Below are 20,934 nucleotides of genomic sequence, written 5' to 3' on the forward strand. Positions count from 1 at the left end.
GTATAAAGTACATTGTAGGAAGATAGTCCGGGTCAATAAAGCTATCAAAATAGTAAAATAAAACTATTTATTATTAACAAACGTTCTGCCCCACTTTTCAGGGCTTCTTTAGGGCTGTCTGATTGCAGTATAAAGGACAACCGAGTTTGTTTATTCATATTGGAAGAAGATAGTTGGTAGTATAAAGTACATTGTAGGAAGATAGTCCGGGTGGCTGTCAATGAAGGTATCAAAATAATAAAAGAAAACTACTGGGCATCCTTCATTCACCATTGATTATGGTGTTTACCGATCCTCTGCCCAAGTCCCTCAGGTAGCGTCTCTAGTCCCTGCGCTTCTTTACATCATACTTCAAAGTTTCCTCCTCGAGGAAAAGACCCAGGGGCATTGGTCGGGCTAGCATCCACACCGTCTCAAGCGACCTTATATGTCAGTTTCCTCTTCTGTTGCTGCTTGAGGGTTTGGTTCCACACATTGTTTACCTCGGATTATCCAGAAGTATATTTATTCCTTTGTAAATGGACATAGTTGCAAGGTACTTGTTGCCACAGAAAATATCCTCTATACAGTTGAATTCATTCAGTGACAGGGTCATCCCTCAGGTATTTCAAGTGAAGATTTCGAACCTTCTTCACCTATTCAATTGAGAGTGTCCTAAAGTGCTAAATGATATAAATATTTTCTAAAGGGCGTAAATGAAAGTTTGGAAAAAAAAAAATCTGATAAATCCCAGTAAAGAACTAACAAGTGACTGCCGCTCAAAACTCAGGCATCATAAAACAGAAATGAAAAAAATAAACCTAAGATAATTATGTTCTGTTTCACTGTATGCACACCCAGCCTCATGAAGTAGGTACAAACCGGGAATTGATTGGGTAAAAACCGGGAGGTCAGGCGTGATTCTGACCAAATCAACTACCTGGTGAAAGCTCTGATCTAGTAACAGTACTTCCTTAAGTTAACACTGCTTCCCGGACCCCACAAGGGTTGTAGCAGTAAATTTAATTTTTTTAAAATCTATTTATCTTATAATGAATGCAAGCTCTAAGTAACATAAATTAAAACTAAGCTCAAATTCTGACACTAAGAAAAATACAATGTCATTTTACCATGGACTGGCCAAAGTACAAGTAAATAATCAATCACTGTGTCCTGTGTAATCCTTTTTAGGATTTGAGATACATTAATTCTCAATGAACAGACTACTAAGATAATGTAAATTAATTTGAGCAGGGAGGTTGTATTCATTTTTTTTAACATATTCTGATATCATTAAAAACAGTATTTTATTTATTTTGTGTTATTTGTTAATCAATTATAATTATAAGACCCATTTATATAAATATTGCCTGAGGTAAAGTCATAGACCAATGTACAATACAGAGTGACCAAACATAGAATTAATCTATTATTTATTAAACAAAAATTTATTTTAGTCATAATCTGAAGATAAAATAACTAAAGTATTCCACGACTAATAACGGTTTATTTTGAACTTATAAAAATTATTGTTATGTCAGAGGATATGAATGTTTAAAAAAACCAAGGTCAGGCCAATGTAAACAAACGTATGCATCTTACAGAGAAATGAAGTTTATGAAAATTTCGAATAACTAGGTCTCTAGACATTCCAGTACAAAAGCCGGGAAGACAAAAAGACAATTATTTTTTACCCCAATTTTTTATTACTGTAATAAAAACTAGTCAAAATTGACGAGTCTCCCAAGTATAGTTAGTGAGAACAAAAAATGGCGGCTGTTTCAAAACGTTAAAAAAATATAATTTTCCGTACGAAGCTCTGTAGAGAGAGAAATGGTTTATTTATCTATGCTGCCTAAATACATCAGGTTGCTATCTCACACAGCATACTTATCAATCCGTAATCGGACATATATAATACATACATTATATATACATACGGACAGTACACATACATGGTATAATCAGATATAAAGATATATAATAATCTATAATTAAAACTACCAATAATTTGAGTGCTGACAGACATATGTTCGTCGAATTGTTCCTGAGATATATTTTTTCATAAATCAAACTTATTGTCCGAAAACTATAAATCAATTACTTTTAGCAAATATCATGAAAACTACGACTTCTACGAAGACAAACGTCATAAACTACTTTATAGCCCATTAAACTATCTTTAATTTGAGGGCTAATAGATATCTTATATCGAATGGTTTTTGAGATATAGATATAGACTACTGATCTTTCAGTACATGTTTTTATGAAATGTTGCTTTTTACAAAGTTATATTTCGAGAACTATTGAATATAAATAGATCTATTAGGGCTCATCTTTTAGCAAATTTACTCTACTATAAATTATGCTTTCTTAGGTATTCTAGTATTGTTGATAGTTTTAAAGATACAGAGCTTCAAATTAGAAATTAATTGTTTGTAGTGTTTTGAAACAGCCACCATGTTTTATTTCCCCTACCTATACTTGGCAGGCTCATTAATTTTGACCAGTAATTATACATAGTTTTCATTAAAGTAATAAAAAATTGAGGTGAAATAACTCCCTTTTTTTTTATACATTTCGAGTGTCTAGTATTAGAGTTATGGAATTTAGTTTTATCAATCGAGTTCAAACTGAATAAACAAAATAAATTATTTTAGTTAAATATTTAAAGTAGTAAACAAGGAAATATAATTTTGAGTTTTTACTGAACATTTGTTTGAATTTAAAAATTCTCAACTCTTTTTAAATTACATTCTGTTTTCTTCAGTATGTGTTTAGAAGTTTTAGAGTGATGTTGATGAGTCAATGATAGACTGTCGATTATCTTCTATTAAGCGTTGTTATGTCTATTAAAATACTTTTATTGTTTTATCTTTTTATTTTTTATTATAAAATGTTTTAACTTCTATTGGAACATTTTAATTATTGAATCTAAGGTCATTGTCAACCATTTTTTATTTTATAATTTAGGTTTACTAAAAGATTTTCAATATTATTTCGAGAAATACAAAAATAATAGAATTCATTCATAAAACAAAAAACATAGAACAGGTGGTTAATTCAAAAACAGATAGGAACAATTTAAGTACACAAAATACAAATATTATTAATAAATTGGAGATATAAATAATAGAAGATATAATTATTACAAAATAGCTATTTTAGATTAATGAACTATATCAGAGAAATAAAAACAGAACTAATAGATTTTTAATTGTAAAAACTGATACTTCTCTTAAATAAATGGAACAATTATAAGCATGGAGATATGTATCAGATATCACCTTGTCCTTATCAGAGTTCTTGTGACAATGGAGACAAAGTGGGCTCTTGTTATTTTAACAAGTTTTTTAGTGCTAAATTTTAACAATTCAGAAAAAATGTTTACCATTAGAGTTTTGCTGTAGGCTATAAGGGAGAGATCCCATTGGAGTATAAAAAGCATTAATAATTACTTTTTTTTCTTTATAATCCTTCATAGTCTTTTCTGTCATACGGGGGGAGGAGGGGATTGTCTTCAGGTTACCACCCTATTTCAACCAGCGTCAAGGTTTCATTTGTGGGACCGCCACAGAGTTGAAAGTCGATCCCAGGCTGGATTTGAATTGACACCACTGCAGTCATGGTCCAGTCCAAGTTGGCACTTTAACTCGCGCGAGTACAATGCGGCTCAACTTATTATTTTATTCATATTTAACCTGCTATGCTACTTCTTATATGTATATATATATATATATAAAAGAAACGTGGGAAGATAATCCCGTTGTGACTTATGATTGATTTTCGAAATAAAAATAATTATAGAAGTAAGCTTATTCTCAGTACATCTTACTAATTACTTTTTTTTTTAAAATAAAGAAGCATATAAATGTACATCTTTACAATATAATGACAAACATGGAAAACCATACATCTCAAGCTCAACCGAATAGTATAAACTCTTAAACAAAACATTTTTGAGGAATGTCTTGCTTCTTTCGTATTTCCTTTTTGTTCATATTTCGCCTATTAAAAATTGAAAGGGTATGAATACATATGGTAGATCATTATGTAGTAAGATTTAGTGAGATGGAGGTTGTGTCTCTTAAACCGCAGTTAAAAAGGTTCTTGAAGGATACCGTTGTAATACGCGAGTAGGGATTGGGCGTTAACGTGGCAGTTAAGCACCCGTTGGTAAATTAATTGGATAACGAGCAGTCAGGGTATAGGTCATTAATACTACTAAGAGGCATATATATAATAATAATATAAAATATATAAAAGTTTATATAAAACTACTATTTTTATGATAACTAGTGATTTTTTTAGTCTTATTGTTGATTATATATGAATACAACTGCCAAATTATTTGACAGTAATTTTGTAAATTAAATTTAATTATTTAAATTTATTACCTTTGGTGTTTAAATAATCATTATATGCTAAAACAATTTACATTGAAATTAGTTTTTTTGTTGTTTTGTTTTCAGTTTAGGAAATGTTATATATGAGAAATTTTATGTTTCTCTCTCAGTTGGAAGGAGACAAACAACCATCGCAGTGTTGAAAATGTAAGGAAAGATATGTATCCAGCTCTCTCCTTTCTCAGATATGTATATATTTTTTTTTTCCTGATTTTGTGAATCTTATTTTATAGTGTCTTTGTGCAAATGTGTGTACATATAAGTTAAACTAATTACATCTATTAAAACATATATAACTTCCTATGGTATATGACAATATCCGATTCAGACTATTCTGGATTGAATATTGTAGTGCGACTTATCATAAGAAGATATAGTGTTACAAGATACAGATTAGGTACCATTGGATATTTTTCATGAGGAAGAAGAACTATAGATACGAAGGAGAGTACTCACCGATGAGGACACCAGCTACGACCCCAAAGAGCGTGCAGAGGAGGAAGAGGTTGTCGTGTATCCACCTGTGGCAGGAGTTCCTAGGACGATCCTCCATCCTGGTGAAGATGTAATCTGGGAACACAGCCGGCCCGGACATGATGAGAGGCGAGGGAGTGAGTGGAGGCTCCGGGCTGCGCGGCCCGTGTATCGATCCCCCTCCCCACCGCCTCATCCTACCTCATCATCGTCTACATTAAATCTCACTCTATCTCCTCACATAAATATGAAACCTGTCTAATCACATTATATTCATAGCTGAAGGAATAGCCTGTAAAATATATGTTAAACTTCGCAGTCCGACAGACCAAAGCCAAAAATCAAAATCCTTAAAGTCAAAGAGTCAAAGATGAGGAAAAAGATATTATTTCATCCCAATACCTTTATAAAAATATATACAGCTTAGAGTAAAAACTGATGACTGGGCTAAACTTGATACGTGGAATAAAAAATGGTGTCTATTCCAGAAGTTAAAAAAAATTCAAGATAAGTAAAAATTACGCGTTATTTTCTTTTACAAAAAGGTTCAACTTTTATCTAGGCTGTACAAGGGATACCACTAAATATCAATAAAAGATAAATATCGAAGTATTTAAGGTACAAGCCCCTGAAGTTTATTTTTTCGAGAAAATCTCATTATTTTAAATAACTCGTGAAAAACCTACAATTATAGATCATTATGTATCATTAACTCTATATCCATAAAACTACAGACAACACTAAAAAAACCCGCATAGCACATTATTTAAAATGGAGTAAATTTTCTAAAAGGTGAGCTCTAATGTAGCTCTTTAGTTAAATTTTTTTTTAAATAATGAAAAATCAAAATTTTGAGAATCAATTTTATTGAATAACATGGAAACCGCTGCTCCTACGAAGATAAAAGTTATCAATTACATTATAAGTACATTCATCAAGGTTTCATTTAGATGCTAATAGACACATGTCCGTCTGATAGTTCATGTGATATAGTTTTCTCATAAACCAAAAGTTTTTTTTTTTTAACAACATTAAATCAACATTTTTTATATTTATTTTGGTGAATAATGGGGAAACTACAACCAAAAATAAATAAAATATATTGTCTGATTCCTTTTGTTTGACAAGAACGACAGTCTAAATAGTGACTGTCTAAATAAATTGTGATAAGAGAGTGAGATTCAATGTAATAATATTAATAAATATTATATTATATATGAATTAACATTAATAATAGTTTTACTTATTCCTATGTAATAATAACAAAAAAATATATATACTTAATTTAATTCTTATTACCTCTTCAAGTTACTGAAACTTCGTAAACCAATACATTTCTTTTCAATTAAATCAGAAAAAAACAAAACAAAAATAAAACAGTAAAATAAAGTGCAAACTAAATTTCCAGAGCATGGATATTTCAAGTTCAGTTTCTAACTTTTGTCATTATATAAATAAATTTTATGGTGAAGGATCAAATTTCCAAATATTAAAAATTTTAAATGTAGAAAATTAGTGCTCTTTTTAGGTTGAGAACAATGATTTAAATCCTTTCTGTATCCACTTGCATCTCAAAAATAAACGTGTAATATATAGTAAGATAATATATGGTTTGAGCATAATACTGATAAGTACAGTTCACCTAGTATATAGTATATAGAGAACAAGACATTTTAACGTCTCCTTGAACTTCTCTCTTTGTGAGTTGCTAGTGAACTAAATTTTACATCATTAGATGATTTTAAGATAAGAAGTGGAAAAATACAAAGTAGAGAATGAAGTAGGAAGGGTTGATGTAAACATACAGCCTTTCATATGATAATGTATAACAGAACATTAAGACATTAAAGACAGGCTAATTGACTGAAAGTTGATTTTTGATGACTGAAGGTCTGGAGGTAATTTATATTTGAAAATTCATTATCCGAAGTTATGTGAAAACATAGTTCAGGTGTTCTATTCCAAACTGTTAAATTTATTTTTTAATTAACAGCTTTCAGATTATTATGAGGTAAAATATTTTGTCCAAAAACAGTTATAGTCCAGTCAACTAGAGACCAGAAAGAATTTCTCGATGGAAATTTTTGGAGTTCTAAAATTTTGCTTATATGCGTTTTTTGGGTTGTTTTTTTTTGGAGGGGGGGGGGGTTCTTGTTAGAATTTCTAGTTTTCTACCTTATAAAAAAATAAAATAAAAAAACAACCTTTTTTTGTTTTCCTCCCATTTTATACCTTACAGTTTTTTTTAACATAAGCATGTAAAAAATTTACTATTCTTCTCCACAAACATTTTGTATTGAACTAAGGTAGAAACAAAATACATTTTAAAATATTTTTTTTAAATAGCTATTTTAAAATTAACACTTTTATAAAGTTTTTTCTACCTTTTATTTTTGGTGGAAATATTAACAAAAAAAAAATAGCTTTTTTGGTTTTCCTCCCATTTTATACCTTCCTTTTTTTTCTTTTTTTTTTTAGGAACATTAACATATATTAAATTTACTGTTTCTCCATAAACATTTTGTATTGAACTGAGGAGGTAGAAACAATAAGTTTCAATGTATTTATAACGTGTTATATTTATGAGTGTTATATAGACTACGAGAAAAAAAGGTGTTTCTTTCTTTTTTTCAATTTTACATTATTGATAGATAAAAGATGAAGGAAAACTCTATAGTTCTTATTAGGTCTAACACACAATAAAATAGTCCCTTCTTAATCACCTTTGAAAAATACCTACCTGAGAAAATGAAAGGCTGTGTCCACATCTGCCTGGAATACCAGGGATGTCCACAAATATCAAACGAGGTTCAGAAGGGTGATCTCATTGGGAACTTTTGGAGATGTCAAAAAGAAAAACAGAAAAAATTTTTTGAAAAGAATTTTTATCAAAAGAACCATTAAACTTATATCTAAAGAACTTTTTTAAATGGGGATAACATCTTGCTGATACCAAATAAAGCTAAACTATATTTTTATTTACCGAGTTTGATACAAAAAAAAAAAACGTTGGAGGTATTTTCGAAGAAGAAGAAATTGTAAACTTATGGTAAAACTTATAAATTGTTTTATTAGCAGTAATAACTATGATTATATTAGTCCCCGTAAAGTACCGGTAAGTAAAATTAAAAGGAAAAAAAATTTGAAGAAGACCAGCTCCTGGAATGCCTGCGGACGGAAGAGTCTCAGAAGACTGAACCTTCAAGTGGAAATTGTAAACTCATAAATTGTTTTATTACCAGTACGTCGATGCTACGGATACATGCGTAACATTAAACTACTGCTCAATGCTGTATTGCTTACAAAGCAGGGAAAGGTGGAAATTAATTAATAAAAGATAAAGTAAAATATCCTTTTCGTAAAAAAAAGAAAAAAAACAACTTTTTCGAAATAAAAGTGCAAATATTTGGCAGCCTAGTTTCTCTCCTTCACTGCTGAATTTATGGAGACAAATCCAAGCTTCTTTTGCGACCAAATAAACGTTTAATGGTTTCGTTAAAATTATTTAAGATCGTTCTTATGACTGATGACCTCAGCAGGTTCTTCTGCTAGATTATACTCAAGTTTAATTATATTTTAGAATCTCTCTAATGAATAATTTATATGATTAAACATAATTTGTGTGCAATCTTGATTCATTAAATAGCTAGTATCAGTCACTTAATTTCTTATACTGCTTGAAATGCTTTCTCTCTTATAAATTAAGAATACAAATGAAATAAAAAATTGTCATTAAGTATTAATAATCTGGCATAATATAATAAAGATGTATCATATCGACACATTCATCACCCAATAACGTGACTGACAACAGTTACTCATATGAGTTTATGGAATGTTGGCAAAGGTTCAAAATATGTAAGTAAGTTTGCCAATTCTTACATTTCTAAACATAGTTCCAATTAGCCAGGCCATATCGAATAATTTTTATATATTTCATATTCTATTTAAAAAACTCGGCGAAGAACACCTGTTTGAAACATGCCTATGGTTCCCTAGTACAACCCATTTCTATAAAATCTATTTTGAGTATATATCGATATATTTGTACTATAAAATAAATAACAGATGTCATATTATTTTATTTAAATTTCATGAAGATTTTTTTTTTTTAATGTTAAGTTGAAATCAATAACTACTATAAACCAAAAAGTAAAATTAGTCAGTATTTTATATTTGCAAGAATTTTCAGTGCATATGGTTTTGTCAAGAATTCGTTTTGTCCGGCAGCATAGACCGATATAGGGTAAGTGAATACCAGGACGTCGCACATTTGTGGGAAGGATGAAAAAAACCTAGAAAACAAAATGTTTCTAATCATGTCGATGGTTGTGGTTTCTTACACTCAAATACCAAACTAATTCACCGTGATTGGTTCTACCATCAAACAATATTTGTGTAGACATAATCTTACAGATGTTATATCTGCATAAAGAAAAAGTGAGTTTTTAGTGGTTTTTGTTTTAAACATATCAACAAAAACATATTTCGGCTAAGTCGATACCAACGAAAATTAGTGTAGAAATTGTAGTTTTTCTTTTAGAAAAAGTAGGTTTGTTTCTTGAAATATTTTTTTAATTCTTCGACCACTTCCAATTTAATATCAGAAAAATTCGATTTTGCACATTTTTGATAGACATAAAAAATGAGCTTTTTGATGAGACTATTTTTCTATAAAAGTTTACATACTAGAGCAAGTTTGGTGGAAGTTTCATTGAGTCGTATGAAGTGAAAGGTCTTCTTGGAAGGTAAAACCAAAATAAACTGAAAACAATAATCTAATTAACTACAACAAATCAGAATAACATTTTATTTACAGGAAACAATTATTTTAATAATGAAAAGGTTAAGATTTATATTTTTATACCTGAAAATATCAACATTGAAAAAAAAAATGTTCCATTGAACACATCACATTGAATAACATTGGAATTCATAAGAGTTTTTTGCACAAAACCCGTAGTTTCTAACCAATGTCGCATTAATATTCAATTTTTATAATGATATTGAAATCGAAAAACATTTAAATGATCATGAAACTGAAATAATTTAAAAGTACAATCCAATTATAAAATTTTATTTTTATTTTTTACGTAGGTATCTGCAAACGACTTTCATATTTGTATTTTAATAAATATTCGAGCATTTAACACACGATACTTATTATTCTTTTCCTATATTTGATAATTGCATCGCACTTTTTTTTTGGTCAAAGAAGAGTGTTCGGTAACCGCTGAGCGAGATATCTCATCTTACAATTTACTGCGAACTTCTGATCTACAAGACCATGCTGAAGTCTATTTGGGCCTAAAGACTAGAACTGTGGGGGACAGTTTAATTTTCGGACATCAAACGATTCCAGTCCTTCCTGTCTGAAGTCCTTTGAACAATAGTCGATGCTCCATATTATGTTACGAACTAGATCCTACACCATGATCTCAACATCCTACATGTTCTGGATTTTATTAAACGCGAATTCTGAAACTTTTTCCGAACCTTATTCTTCATACTAATCCTTTAGCACCATCCCGGGAATTGGTTTAGAGTTCTCTAGGAACTATGTAAATATGGCATGTAGGTATTAAATGCTGTAGTAATTGAATTTACCTATTTATTTTTATTTGCGCTCCACATACATAATTCTATCATTACTATTATTTGTTTAATTTTTTTGATAATTACTTGTTTTATTATGCAATTTTATGCTATAAATTTATATTCACAGGATTTTTTCAATATTTCTTGAATCTGGTGGATTTATTCTATTATTTTTCAATAGAAGATGTTAGGGCCATTTGTGAACGAGCAATTTAAAGTTGGCGCTTTAACTGGCTAGTAACTGCAGCGGCACCAGTTCGAATTCGGCCTGGGGAGTGAACTTTCATTTCTGTAGTGGTCTCACGAAATAAAAACTTGACCTCGCATCATGGTTGAATAGTCTCCTGTAGAGAACCCCCTCCCCACCCCGTTTTTTTTTTGTTTTTTTTTTCATAAATGTCAAAAATCATAAATGAAATTCAGAAATAGGGGTATTTCTGAATTTCATTTATGATTTTTAGCATGAATATATATTCTGGTGCTGCACTGTTTCCTTCTTCTGTAGTGGCCTACATTTCAAGGAGTTTTTCACTTGTATTTATATATTATATATATATGGATGCTCATGTTCCTACGTTAAACCTGATAGCCATCTTACCATCAGAAAAGGGATCATAAAAAATATATATATGAGAATATTTAAATATCATATTTTTCTTGGAACATTCTAATCACGAGAAATACCGGTGTCCTATCTTATCGCCAGCAGTCTGAAATATTTTTCCTCCAATATACCTTTTAAAGTAGCTGTTTAAAAGAACGTAGTTAGGCGTCGAGTAGATTTCAGTTATCAATTCTTAAAATAGATGGACACAGTTTCCATGACTTACTGCCAAGGGTAAACAGAAAAAAAAAAAGAAAGAAGAAAAGTGTTTGCCTTAAAAAAAGCTGCAAGGTCTTAAGTCGATTGGCGGTCTTCCAAAATATCCATAGAGGGTGTTTAGTTGCAAAAGAGTACTTTTGAGACGTATTCAATCTATTTTGAAACTAATAATCTATCATTAATACAGTAATAAATAATTTTCAGAAATACTTTTGTAAACATGTTTTTTATCATTAGACTTATTTTATTATATAATTTATAAGTGGTTGATTGGTGTATGTTAAATTATATAATTTACTTTATTTCTTTTAACAATGATCATATTTTTATCACACTGTATTTTCCTTGACGATATTAATATATTTTGTATGATTTTCACGGAAGAAAAACAGGTATCCAAAAAACATAAATTTTAGAAAAAACGATATTCAAAGTTTGACGATTCCTAAACATATTATTTTTATTATTAAATCTCACCCATTTATCGGACAATTATTAGTATCAATTTCTAATTTTTAACTATCAAGAGTTATTAACCATAAACAATTAAGTTTTAAATTGTATGGTCTGTTTTTTCCGTCATTCATGGGTAGATATTTTTCAAAGGTGCCTAAGACAGAACCATTTTTTTTTGTTTTTTGTTTTGACCTGCTGCTACCAATAGGTAATTTCTCTACACGCCTGTAACACTTCAATTTAATTGAGATCAAATTACTAAATGTATTATAATGTACTGTTGTAAATAGCAATAAAAAAATAAAAATTATTTTGCGGAAGGATTTTTTTTCAGTAATCCTACAAAAAAAAATTATAAGTTTTTATATAAAATTTTGTATTTTTTCCCCATAATGTTATGTTACCTTTTTCAAACATTATTATTTTTGGTTGAATTATTTTAAATACTTAAAGTTGTCATATGTTCCTTTTTTCGATTTTATTGCCTAAGAGAAGTTTTCATTTTCTTAACCGATTTTTTTTTTCTCTAAAGGAAAAAGATACTAAAATTTTCTTTAGAATGCATAATATCATCTTATGTATCATATGCATCATAATGTATAGTATCATTCATACAATATATTGTCGGTATTCTGTAAAAAGGGCAAATTCAACAAGCTGAATATTTTTTTATTTTTATTTTTAGCTGGAATAGTCATAAATACTGTTTAATATTAAAGAGAAAAAAAAATCAGGAATATACATCGTTATGAGTTCAAGTAAATATGCGCGTGTACTCATATTTAGCTTTAAGTGGTTTGTTCATATTAACTAATGACCTCCAAGCCATCCTTCCGTAGAAGGCTGTTAATGCATACATTAAATAAAAGTAAGCATGTTTACTTTTTCCTTGTACGGATTACCGTTAATGCACAAATTAAAAAAGTTATTTATTATTTTATTTTTTTACAAATAAAATAATAAGGTTCCCGACTAATGAAGCGATCTATATTGAGCCCGGTCGGGACTGATATAACCTCCATGAAATATTTGATGCCACTAGTCACTGACCTGTGAATAAATGACACGGTTCGATCCTTCAAAGAATCGATATGGAAGAAAAGAAGATATATTATTAACGTCCTAACAATCTCTTTGTCCGAACCTTTTAGGGCCATTGGTAATCACGTGGCTGGATGAGGGCTGCCCTTCGTGAATATTTGATGATTGGAAAGCGCAATTCCATCAAGTTTATTGGACTTGGTAGTTGCTGATAATTGCCTGATAACAACCTCCTTCCATTATCTGTTTGGACAAATTGGGTTTCATCAGGTAAAGCTTATAATGCGTTATATGAATAACGACTTATATTTCTTAGGGATTAATCGATGTTTCTTCGGTCTATAAAAAAAATCTACAAAGGAAATCTCTCATCAGCAAAACTAAAATAAGTCTTTTTAAAACGATTATACTCCCAGTGTTGAAGTATGTTTCAGAAGCTTGGACTACTACCAAAGAAAATCAGAAGAAATTTCAAATATTTGAGTGATGGATTAATAAAAAACTGGACTGTCTGCCGCCGAAAGAACGAAGAGCTCTTAGGTGAGACAGATGTGGTCATGTTTACTAAAAGCGGACGGCTACGTTGGGCAGGTCATGGCTCTCTGATGGATGACTCCAAGATACTCATAACAGAAGAACTACATAGGACGAGAATGCAAAACGTAAGGCAAGATGGCTGGACGGAGTATTTGCTGACTAAAAATGCCTCCCACAAGTTTGGAATTGGACTGATGAATCACAGAACCGGACCAACTTGCGGAGGCTTTTGGAAGCAGCCCAGACCCATTCATGGCTTGTTATAACTATTTGTTAGCAATGGTATACCATAATTCTACACTTGAACACAAGTGAATTTTATGGAATTCTAAAAACAGGATTTTTTGCCATGCTTAGGTTTTTATTTTAATATTTAGGAATTATCAATTATTTCTATAATGCCATTAATAATTTTCATGAATTGGATTAGTGTTAAGTTATGTGTGAATAATAATAAGTGAATTAATTTTGCTAATCATAACCTTAATAGGTTCTATGTCATGAATTGACGAAATTAATTTATTGTTTCAATTTAGAATATAATTATTTTATAGAAAATGTATTTTTTAATTTTAAGAGAGATTCATGCATTAAAATGGAATTATGTGTGTAGAGATAGTTCAATATATATAAAAAAATAAGCTATACCTTCACTTTTATTTTGTGCCATGTATTTTAGTAGAATAAATATCCATTTAAATTAGGTATCCTAAGGATGGCTTGTTAGGCCGAAACGTAATAAAACACTGATAATATAGTCAACAATGATTATCTCATTTAAGTTAAAATTTAGATATTCAATGTAGAACATATTTTTACTATAACCATTTTTACTTCACAAATCTTGTTTTATCATCTTGTGTAAGTTTACTAAAAAAAATAATAATTCAGTTTAATTTATAGGAACAATGTATTATATTGTATTGTAAATTTATTCAAAGGCCTTGACTGTTTTTATTGTTAGCTCTTAGACTACAAGCACCCGCTAGAATTGATTACTCATGGAAAAGAAAAGGAACTTGACCGCTATTATCCTATTACAAAGCTCTCACAATCTCGTTATCGAGGACCAACGTCATCGTAGATTCTTTATTCTATTTGCTTTTTAGGAAGGAATGAAGAACTGAGTTTTTTTTTTTTTTTTTTTTTTTTTTAAGCAAAATGTATAGGAGTTGAAATGGCATTTATTTCTTTAAGTAATATTAATGTATCAATGAATAAAAATAGGCAGAGAAATAAAAATGTTATTAATATTATAAATAATTAGTTTACAGGATAAAAAAAATAATGTAGCTTATCGAAGTGGAAGATTTGACACTGGTGCCATGATTCGTCGTCTCCATACCTCCTTCCACTTATCTCCGTCTATACCCTCCTTCGTCTAGACGCCCCCCTCCGTCTTGACCTACCTCTCCAATTACTTGTCTGTTGTGCTGATTATCTTTTAAGTGATTCGTTAACTAACTTTCAACTTAGTTTTAACTTAGTCCCACACTCAAGGATTCCTTATTATGTAGCGTTCTAGTTGTTTCCATTTTTAAGTGGAAAAACATGTTGAAAGCCAATTAACTTTTTTTTTATTATACTATATAATTTATTAACTACGTTTTGTTAGGTAAAAATAAAAATCTGGTACAGTGCGTGTATCGCAAAACTCTTACTTACTCCCCTACTTTGAGTTGAAATTAATCCTGGCTCGTTTCAGACCAGATATTGTGGCAATACTGTATGTGCTCTATATTGGACACACTTAGGTCTTAAGGAGTATAAAGTGCTCCACCCATTCACTAGTACATTGTTCTTCTGGGTGGGAAGAATTTGGTCTTCTGCTCTGCCATTAGGTTAAAAAAATAATAAAACAATAGTGCTTTATTCATTCATTCGCTTTTGTGTTTTAATTTTTCATCTGAGGGCAGGATAAGAAGATTTTTTTAGATAGCACTTCATTTAATCTGCGATTGGAGTTTGTAAAAAACAAGTTTAGGCTTCGTCACCTTACTCCGAATAATGAAAGAGACCACTTACTCGTTCGAGTGTCACTTCATGAATCATCATCAACTATTTCTGAGATTCTTACTTTGCTCATCATTTACTGATCCTGTTTGAGGAAGGTGCTCCCCTCACATTTGAATATAAATTAAAATTGCCATCTAGGGGCAGATATAAGAAGTAGTTGGCTTCGGTAGCCATCTTACAAGGGAAGAATGAACAGCATCTGAAAAGCCGCATCATTTTTGGCTGAGATCAACAATTCACTATGAGTGAATAAACTCCACCCCATTTATGCGAAGGAACGGAGGAAAGATGAGAGGAATAAGCACATCTTCAAGCTCCAAAGATCTCAATATCTCACAAGCCAATCAAGTAAATTGTAATACTTTCCATTATTCTATGTAATCAATAATCAAAATTGAATACTAACATAACTAAATAACATTGTAAACCCTTTGCCTTATCCACATGTAATTATTTATCATTTAAATCATTTCAAAAATATAGACTCATTTCCCTATATCGCCAATTCCTTATTTATTTTAAAATCCATTGAATACAGTCCACTCCATTTATTACAATCACTAGTAATACCAGCATATTACATTTAATTTGGGTAATATCCCCCAACTTTTACTCCGGGGAGTACCTGAATTGAATATTTCCTATTAAAAATGATTTAATCGACTTCAACTTTTCCTCCAACTGGAGAAGTCCTCACTAATTCAGAAAATGCGTCAGTGGCCTGTTTAAATCATTCTCCAGATTTGGCTATTATCTTCATTGTTCCAATAATAAATAAATACATATAGTGCATAACTATGTACAGTTAGAGACAGTAAAATTTTTCCAAAAAAAAATGTCGTATCCATCATCAATACGCAGTATTATAAATGAGCGACCTAGCCTTTAATGGAAATTTTTTCGAGCTGAGATATAAATGAACCGAAGAGAAAAACCTACGTTTCGAACTAATATTGAAAAAATTTTCATTTAATTTTCTTTTCATCCATGCTTTTGTGTGGTTGTCTTAATATACAGGTATATTTTCCGCTCCGGTATAATGCCTTTCAATGCAGAAGATTTTATTACATTTTCAATAACACCTAAATTTAGCTTCTGGCTTCTGTTGACCAGGCAGCTGAAGTCTAAATCTAGTGAAATGCTACGAGAAGAACTAAACAATAAAAATTATCTTTTATTGACGAGGAAATGGATTTTATGAAGAAATTCGTCAAGGGGCTCATCTCAGCTGTTAAGATTGGAAGATCAAACTGAATATAAAGCTCTGCCGAGAATGTTCCCTCACATTTTTTACGTACTTCTGTATCATGAATGGCCTTGATTACTATATTTCTGTAATTGCGACTTTATGTCCACTAATACCCCGCATTAGAGGCGCGCGCTAAAATAAAATTCGTTTAAACAACAATTTTCTTCGTTATGATAAGTTAAGAAAAGTCTTCATTAAGTTATTGTTAGTTGAAGTAAACAGTTTTGCAATGAATAGTGCACATTATGAAATTTTTTAATTGAAGACGAAGTATTTAACTTTGAATAAAAATCAAAAGGACTAATCACAGTAATTACGGAACAATAAAATAAGGTGAATCATTTTAGATGGTACGGGATAATAGTCCCGGAAATTAAGTAGAAAAATGTAATAAAGACATTAAAAGAAACTTTTACTGCCCGACTCCATCAGAGTGGAGTCCGCTCAGGAGGGGTTGAAATTACTACACCTCGGGCCGGGAAAATTGAAAATGGCCCGTTGGAAGATGTACACTAAGAGAGGTTTTACAGTACAAATATTCACAAACACGAACCCTCTAATGAGGAGTAGATAGTTATGATAAAATCCCAATCAATTTACGACATCGAAACAAATGTGAATGGTTTGAAATGAATAATCAATAGATTATCGAGTTTGTGCCACCGGATTATTGAAGGTCAAGGTAAAACCTGAAAGTTTAACTTCTCTCTTCCAATAATAGTTTTTGTATCGGAATATAAATAATGTCAGGAAAGTTCATTCCCTCACACGAGACTCAATAGGGTGTTCCATTCTTGTTTAAATATTTTTAAAGAATTGATATTAGTGTAAATCTAAATATGAAAGCCGTCGTGAAGAAGAATTTAATATTAATTTTTAAAAAATAACTTAAAGGTTTAACGTTTAAACTGAGCCTTTGCACTATTTAGCAGATAATAAATCAACAAGAAGCCTTCCATGATTGATGAATGTTGAATATTGTGAAAGTAATATACGGATATAATAAAAATACAATATAATATAATATGAAATAAATAATAATGATCAAATTTGGGAAAAATATCATTTTTTAAATTTAAAACTTAAAAAAGTAAGATAAAAATAATATTTAATGATGTGTTAACAGCACATAATTTTATTTAAATATAACCATGAAGACCATAAGGCAATTTTTTTAAATAATCTTATTTTAATTTTGAATCCAACAGACAAACAAATAAAAACTAATGGTTTTGTTTATTATTTTGAAAAATACTATTTTATAAAAAAAAATGTTTTATATTAATCCGTTGCAAAATAGGCTAAGTGAAAAAGTGGATTAAAGTTAGTTTGAATTTAACAATATTTGGTTCATTTAATAAACCCTATCTAAACTGGGATTTGCTACATCACTTTGTTCAACGTCACACTTTGCCATATTTTCATTTTCTGCACCTACGAAAACATTTAGTGGGACCTTAAAATATTACAAATCCGAAAAGTTAAAATAAATCAATAAGTAAGTGAGTAATATTAAACCCGATCACATTTTAACAAACATATTTTTTTTCCTTCCTATGAATACAATTATTTTATTGATTTTATTTTTATTATACTTATAATATAATTATATATTCTATTAATAACTAGATTGCTTTAGATTTATACTACCCTTTTACATAACGGAATTGGTTAAACACATTTTTTGCTTTCTTTATGCACTAGTATTTCGCGGAGTCCAACCTGAGCCCTGTTTCATAATAAAGTACAAACTAATACTATTGATCTTGTATTTTGTATTTAGTATGACTTCACGGACTTTTACAATTCTACCAGATAACTTTTTACTTTTAAAATGAAATCACAGAAAGTGATCATGAATATAAATTGTATTAGCTCCTATTTTGTAGTTTGTGTACCTGTATTTATGGACAAATATTATCAGCTTCAATTATGAAACAGGCCCCTGCTATCATTAATAATTTTGATTCCTAGGTATTCGTATAGGTCGAATTATAGCAGTTCATTATTCCTAGGTATTGGTATAGGTCAAATTATAGCAGTTCTTTATTCCTAGGTATTAGTATAGGTCGAATTATAGCAGTTCTTTATTCCTAGGTATTGGTATAGGTCGAATTATACCAGTTCTTTATTCCTACGTATTGGTATAGGTCGAATTATATCAGTTCTTTATTCCTAGGTATTGGTATAGGTCGAATTATTGCAGTTCTTTATTCCTAGGTATTGGTATAGGTCGAATTATAGCAGTTCTTTATTCCTAGGTATTGATATAGATCGAATTATAGCAGTTCTTTATTCCCTAAAACGACTTTCAGATAACCATGTACTGGGATTTGGTTGGGTGGATTGTAATTCATTTTTCTCCCATGCTTGTAGCGCTTCTTGAGAGACTCCTCTGCTTTATGTAATTATGAGAATGTAGTCGGCAAATTCTAAATTCCATTTGCTTACATTCAAGTTCGGGACTACTTAGTTTAGCTTCCCAAATTATTCTCTCCACGTATATTAGAAACATCAATGGACTTAAGCTGTCCTCTTGCGTTACTCCCTCGCATAACTATATCATACAATTTTCGATATAATTTAAGAATTTTCTGTATTAAGCTAATGAGAACTCCTTCGTAACACATTTCCAAAATATTGATCACGAAATAATATTAATTCAAATTTTCAAAATACTTTACTTACGAGAGGGGAGGAAACCGCAACGAGGGATGCTAGTATGATTATGATAGGCTCTAATTATTTTTTTTTTAAATAAAGATCATTTATTATTCGCGTACCCATACTATTGATTTATACAAGAAAGTTATTTATTTGAAATTGGAACATTTTTTTTTCTTCCCTTTGTTAAGCTTATCACAACTTTATGTGAGTTATTTTACGATCGGATGATAAATCGACGTGCTATCCATCACTTCACTTAATGATGCTTTGTCAGTTCTCTTAGGGAGGGGAGTATCGTAGATCAGTATTGGCAAAGAGACGGTGGGGTGCCAACTTCTTTGTATTTACAATATGTTGATACAATAACCAATTAGCTCCTTAATAGAGCATCGAGATGATATGACTGGAGAAGGGATTTTCACTCTGGCGAGATAAGTTATGTTCTAAAAACAATTTTCTCTCAGCATTCAGAGGAATCTGACTTTCGGCCACTTATGTGCAATAGTTAAAATTACGAATTTTATCGATTAGGATTTGTATGTATTATAACAGATTATCTATTTTAATCGTTTAATCATTACTTATAGATAATGTTATTAAGTAAAACTAGAAAACAATGTAAATAAATTAATGCATTTTAATCCACTGTTAAAAAATATCCCAATTGTTTTCCATGCAAAAATAATGAATCAGAGTGAAAAATAAATTGTTTCAAGCCTTAATAACGGAGAAAATATTATTTACTCAAATTAAAAAAAAAAACACCATAATAACAGATAATCTGTTTTATTCTGTTAATATTTCCATATGAAGTTAATCTTATCAGGTGAAACTAGAAAACAATGTAAGCGAATTAATAAATTTTAGTCCATTATTTAAAAAAAAACAATTAATTTTTATATGAATTTTTTTTATTTAATATTTCACCAGTTTTCTTTATAAATAATAAGTTCTATGTTTCGGTTTTCATTAAATATACATTTGAGACAAAACATACAAAATTTAAAGAACAGAATGAAATATCTCCAGAGAAATTGTTACCCTAAAAATAAAAAATACAATTTATCGACAGATTTATCTACCCACATTATCTATTTTAAAGTTAATTTTGATTTTAATTAAATAAAATTCTAGATTGATAATAATTAACTTAAATAATTTAAGTTAGACATATTAAATTCAACAGTATAAAATTATACTCAATGATATAGATTATAAGTATAAAATTATAACCAAAACCACAAGTCGGAGAGTTTATAGTGGAATGTGCAAATGAAAACTTTTGTTCCTGAAGATAGCATGAACGCCAAAGTAGAACATATCGTTAATATATTAAAATTGAGGAAATTTCCTAGCCCATAAATTTAAAAAATGTTCTTCTTTCACGTAGAGATGATGAATAAGAAGGTAAATCAAATTGTTTCATTCTTAGTTTTAAGTCTTAAGAACAGCAATCATATTATTTTTCTCAATTAAATTCCTAAAATTTAGAGAAAAAAAATTAATCGAATTAGTTTTAGTTCATATCATTTAATTTTTAAATTTATAAGAGAAACGTTTATTTCACGAATTATATAAATTATATTTATATAAATTATAAAGATAAGCACAATTAATCAATTTTTACTAATTGTCAATGGAAGAAAGAGAGGTGTAAAATTAAATAATCCATTATATAAATACAATGG

General features: G+C 29.8%; 1 protein-coding gene across 3 annotated transcripts in view; it reads right to left on the reverse strand.

Moving 5' to 3' along the window:
* Eaat2 (Excitatory amino acid transporter 2) overlaps window positions 1-20,934 on the reverse strand; it is a 165,940-nt gene that overhangs the window by 31,047 nt on the left and 113,959 nt on the right. For all 3 annotated transcript variants that reach the window (XM_014421998.2, XM_014421989.2, XM_014421985.2), the window contains one exon: window positions 4,842-4,955. In XM_014421998.2, the coding sequence (XP_014277484.1) occupies window positions 4,842-4,938 (97 nt within the window). In that variant the 5' untranslated portion in view covers window positions 4,939-4,955. The remainder of the gene's footprint in view (window positions 1-4,841; window positions 4,956-20,934) is intronic.

Source organism: Halyomorpha halys, unplaced genomic scaffold (genome assembly GCF_000696795.3).
Source record: "Halyomorpha halys isolate HHAL.00 unplaced genomic scaffold, Hhal_1.1 Scaffold20.1, whole genome shotgun sequence".
NCBI classification, from domain to species: Eukaryota; Metazoa; Arthropoda; class Insecta; order Hemiptera; family Pentatomidae; genus Halyomorpha; species Halyomorpha halys.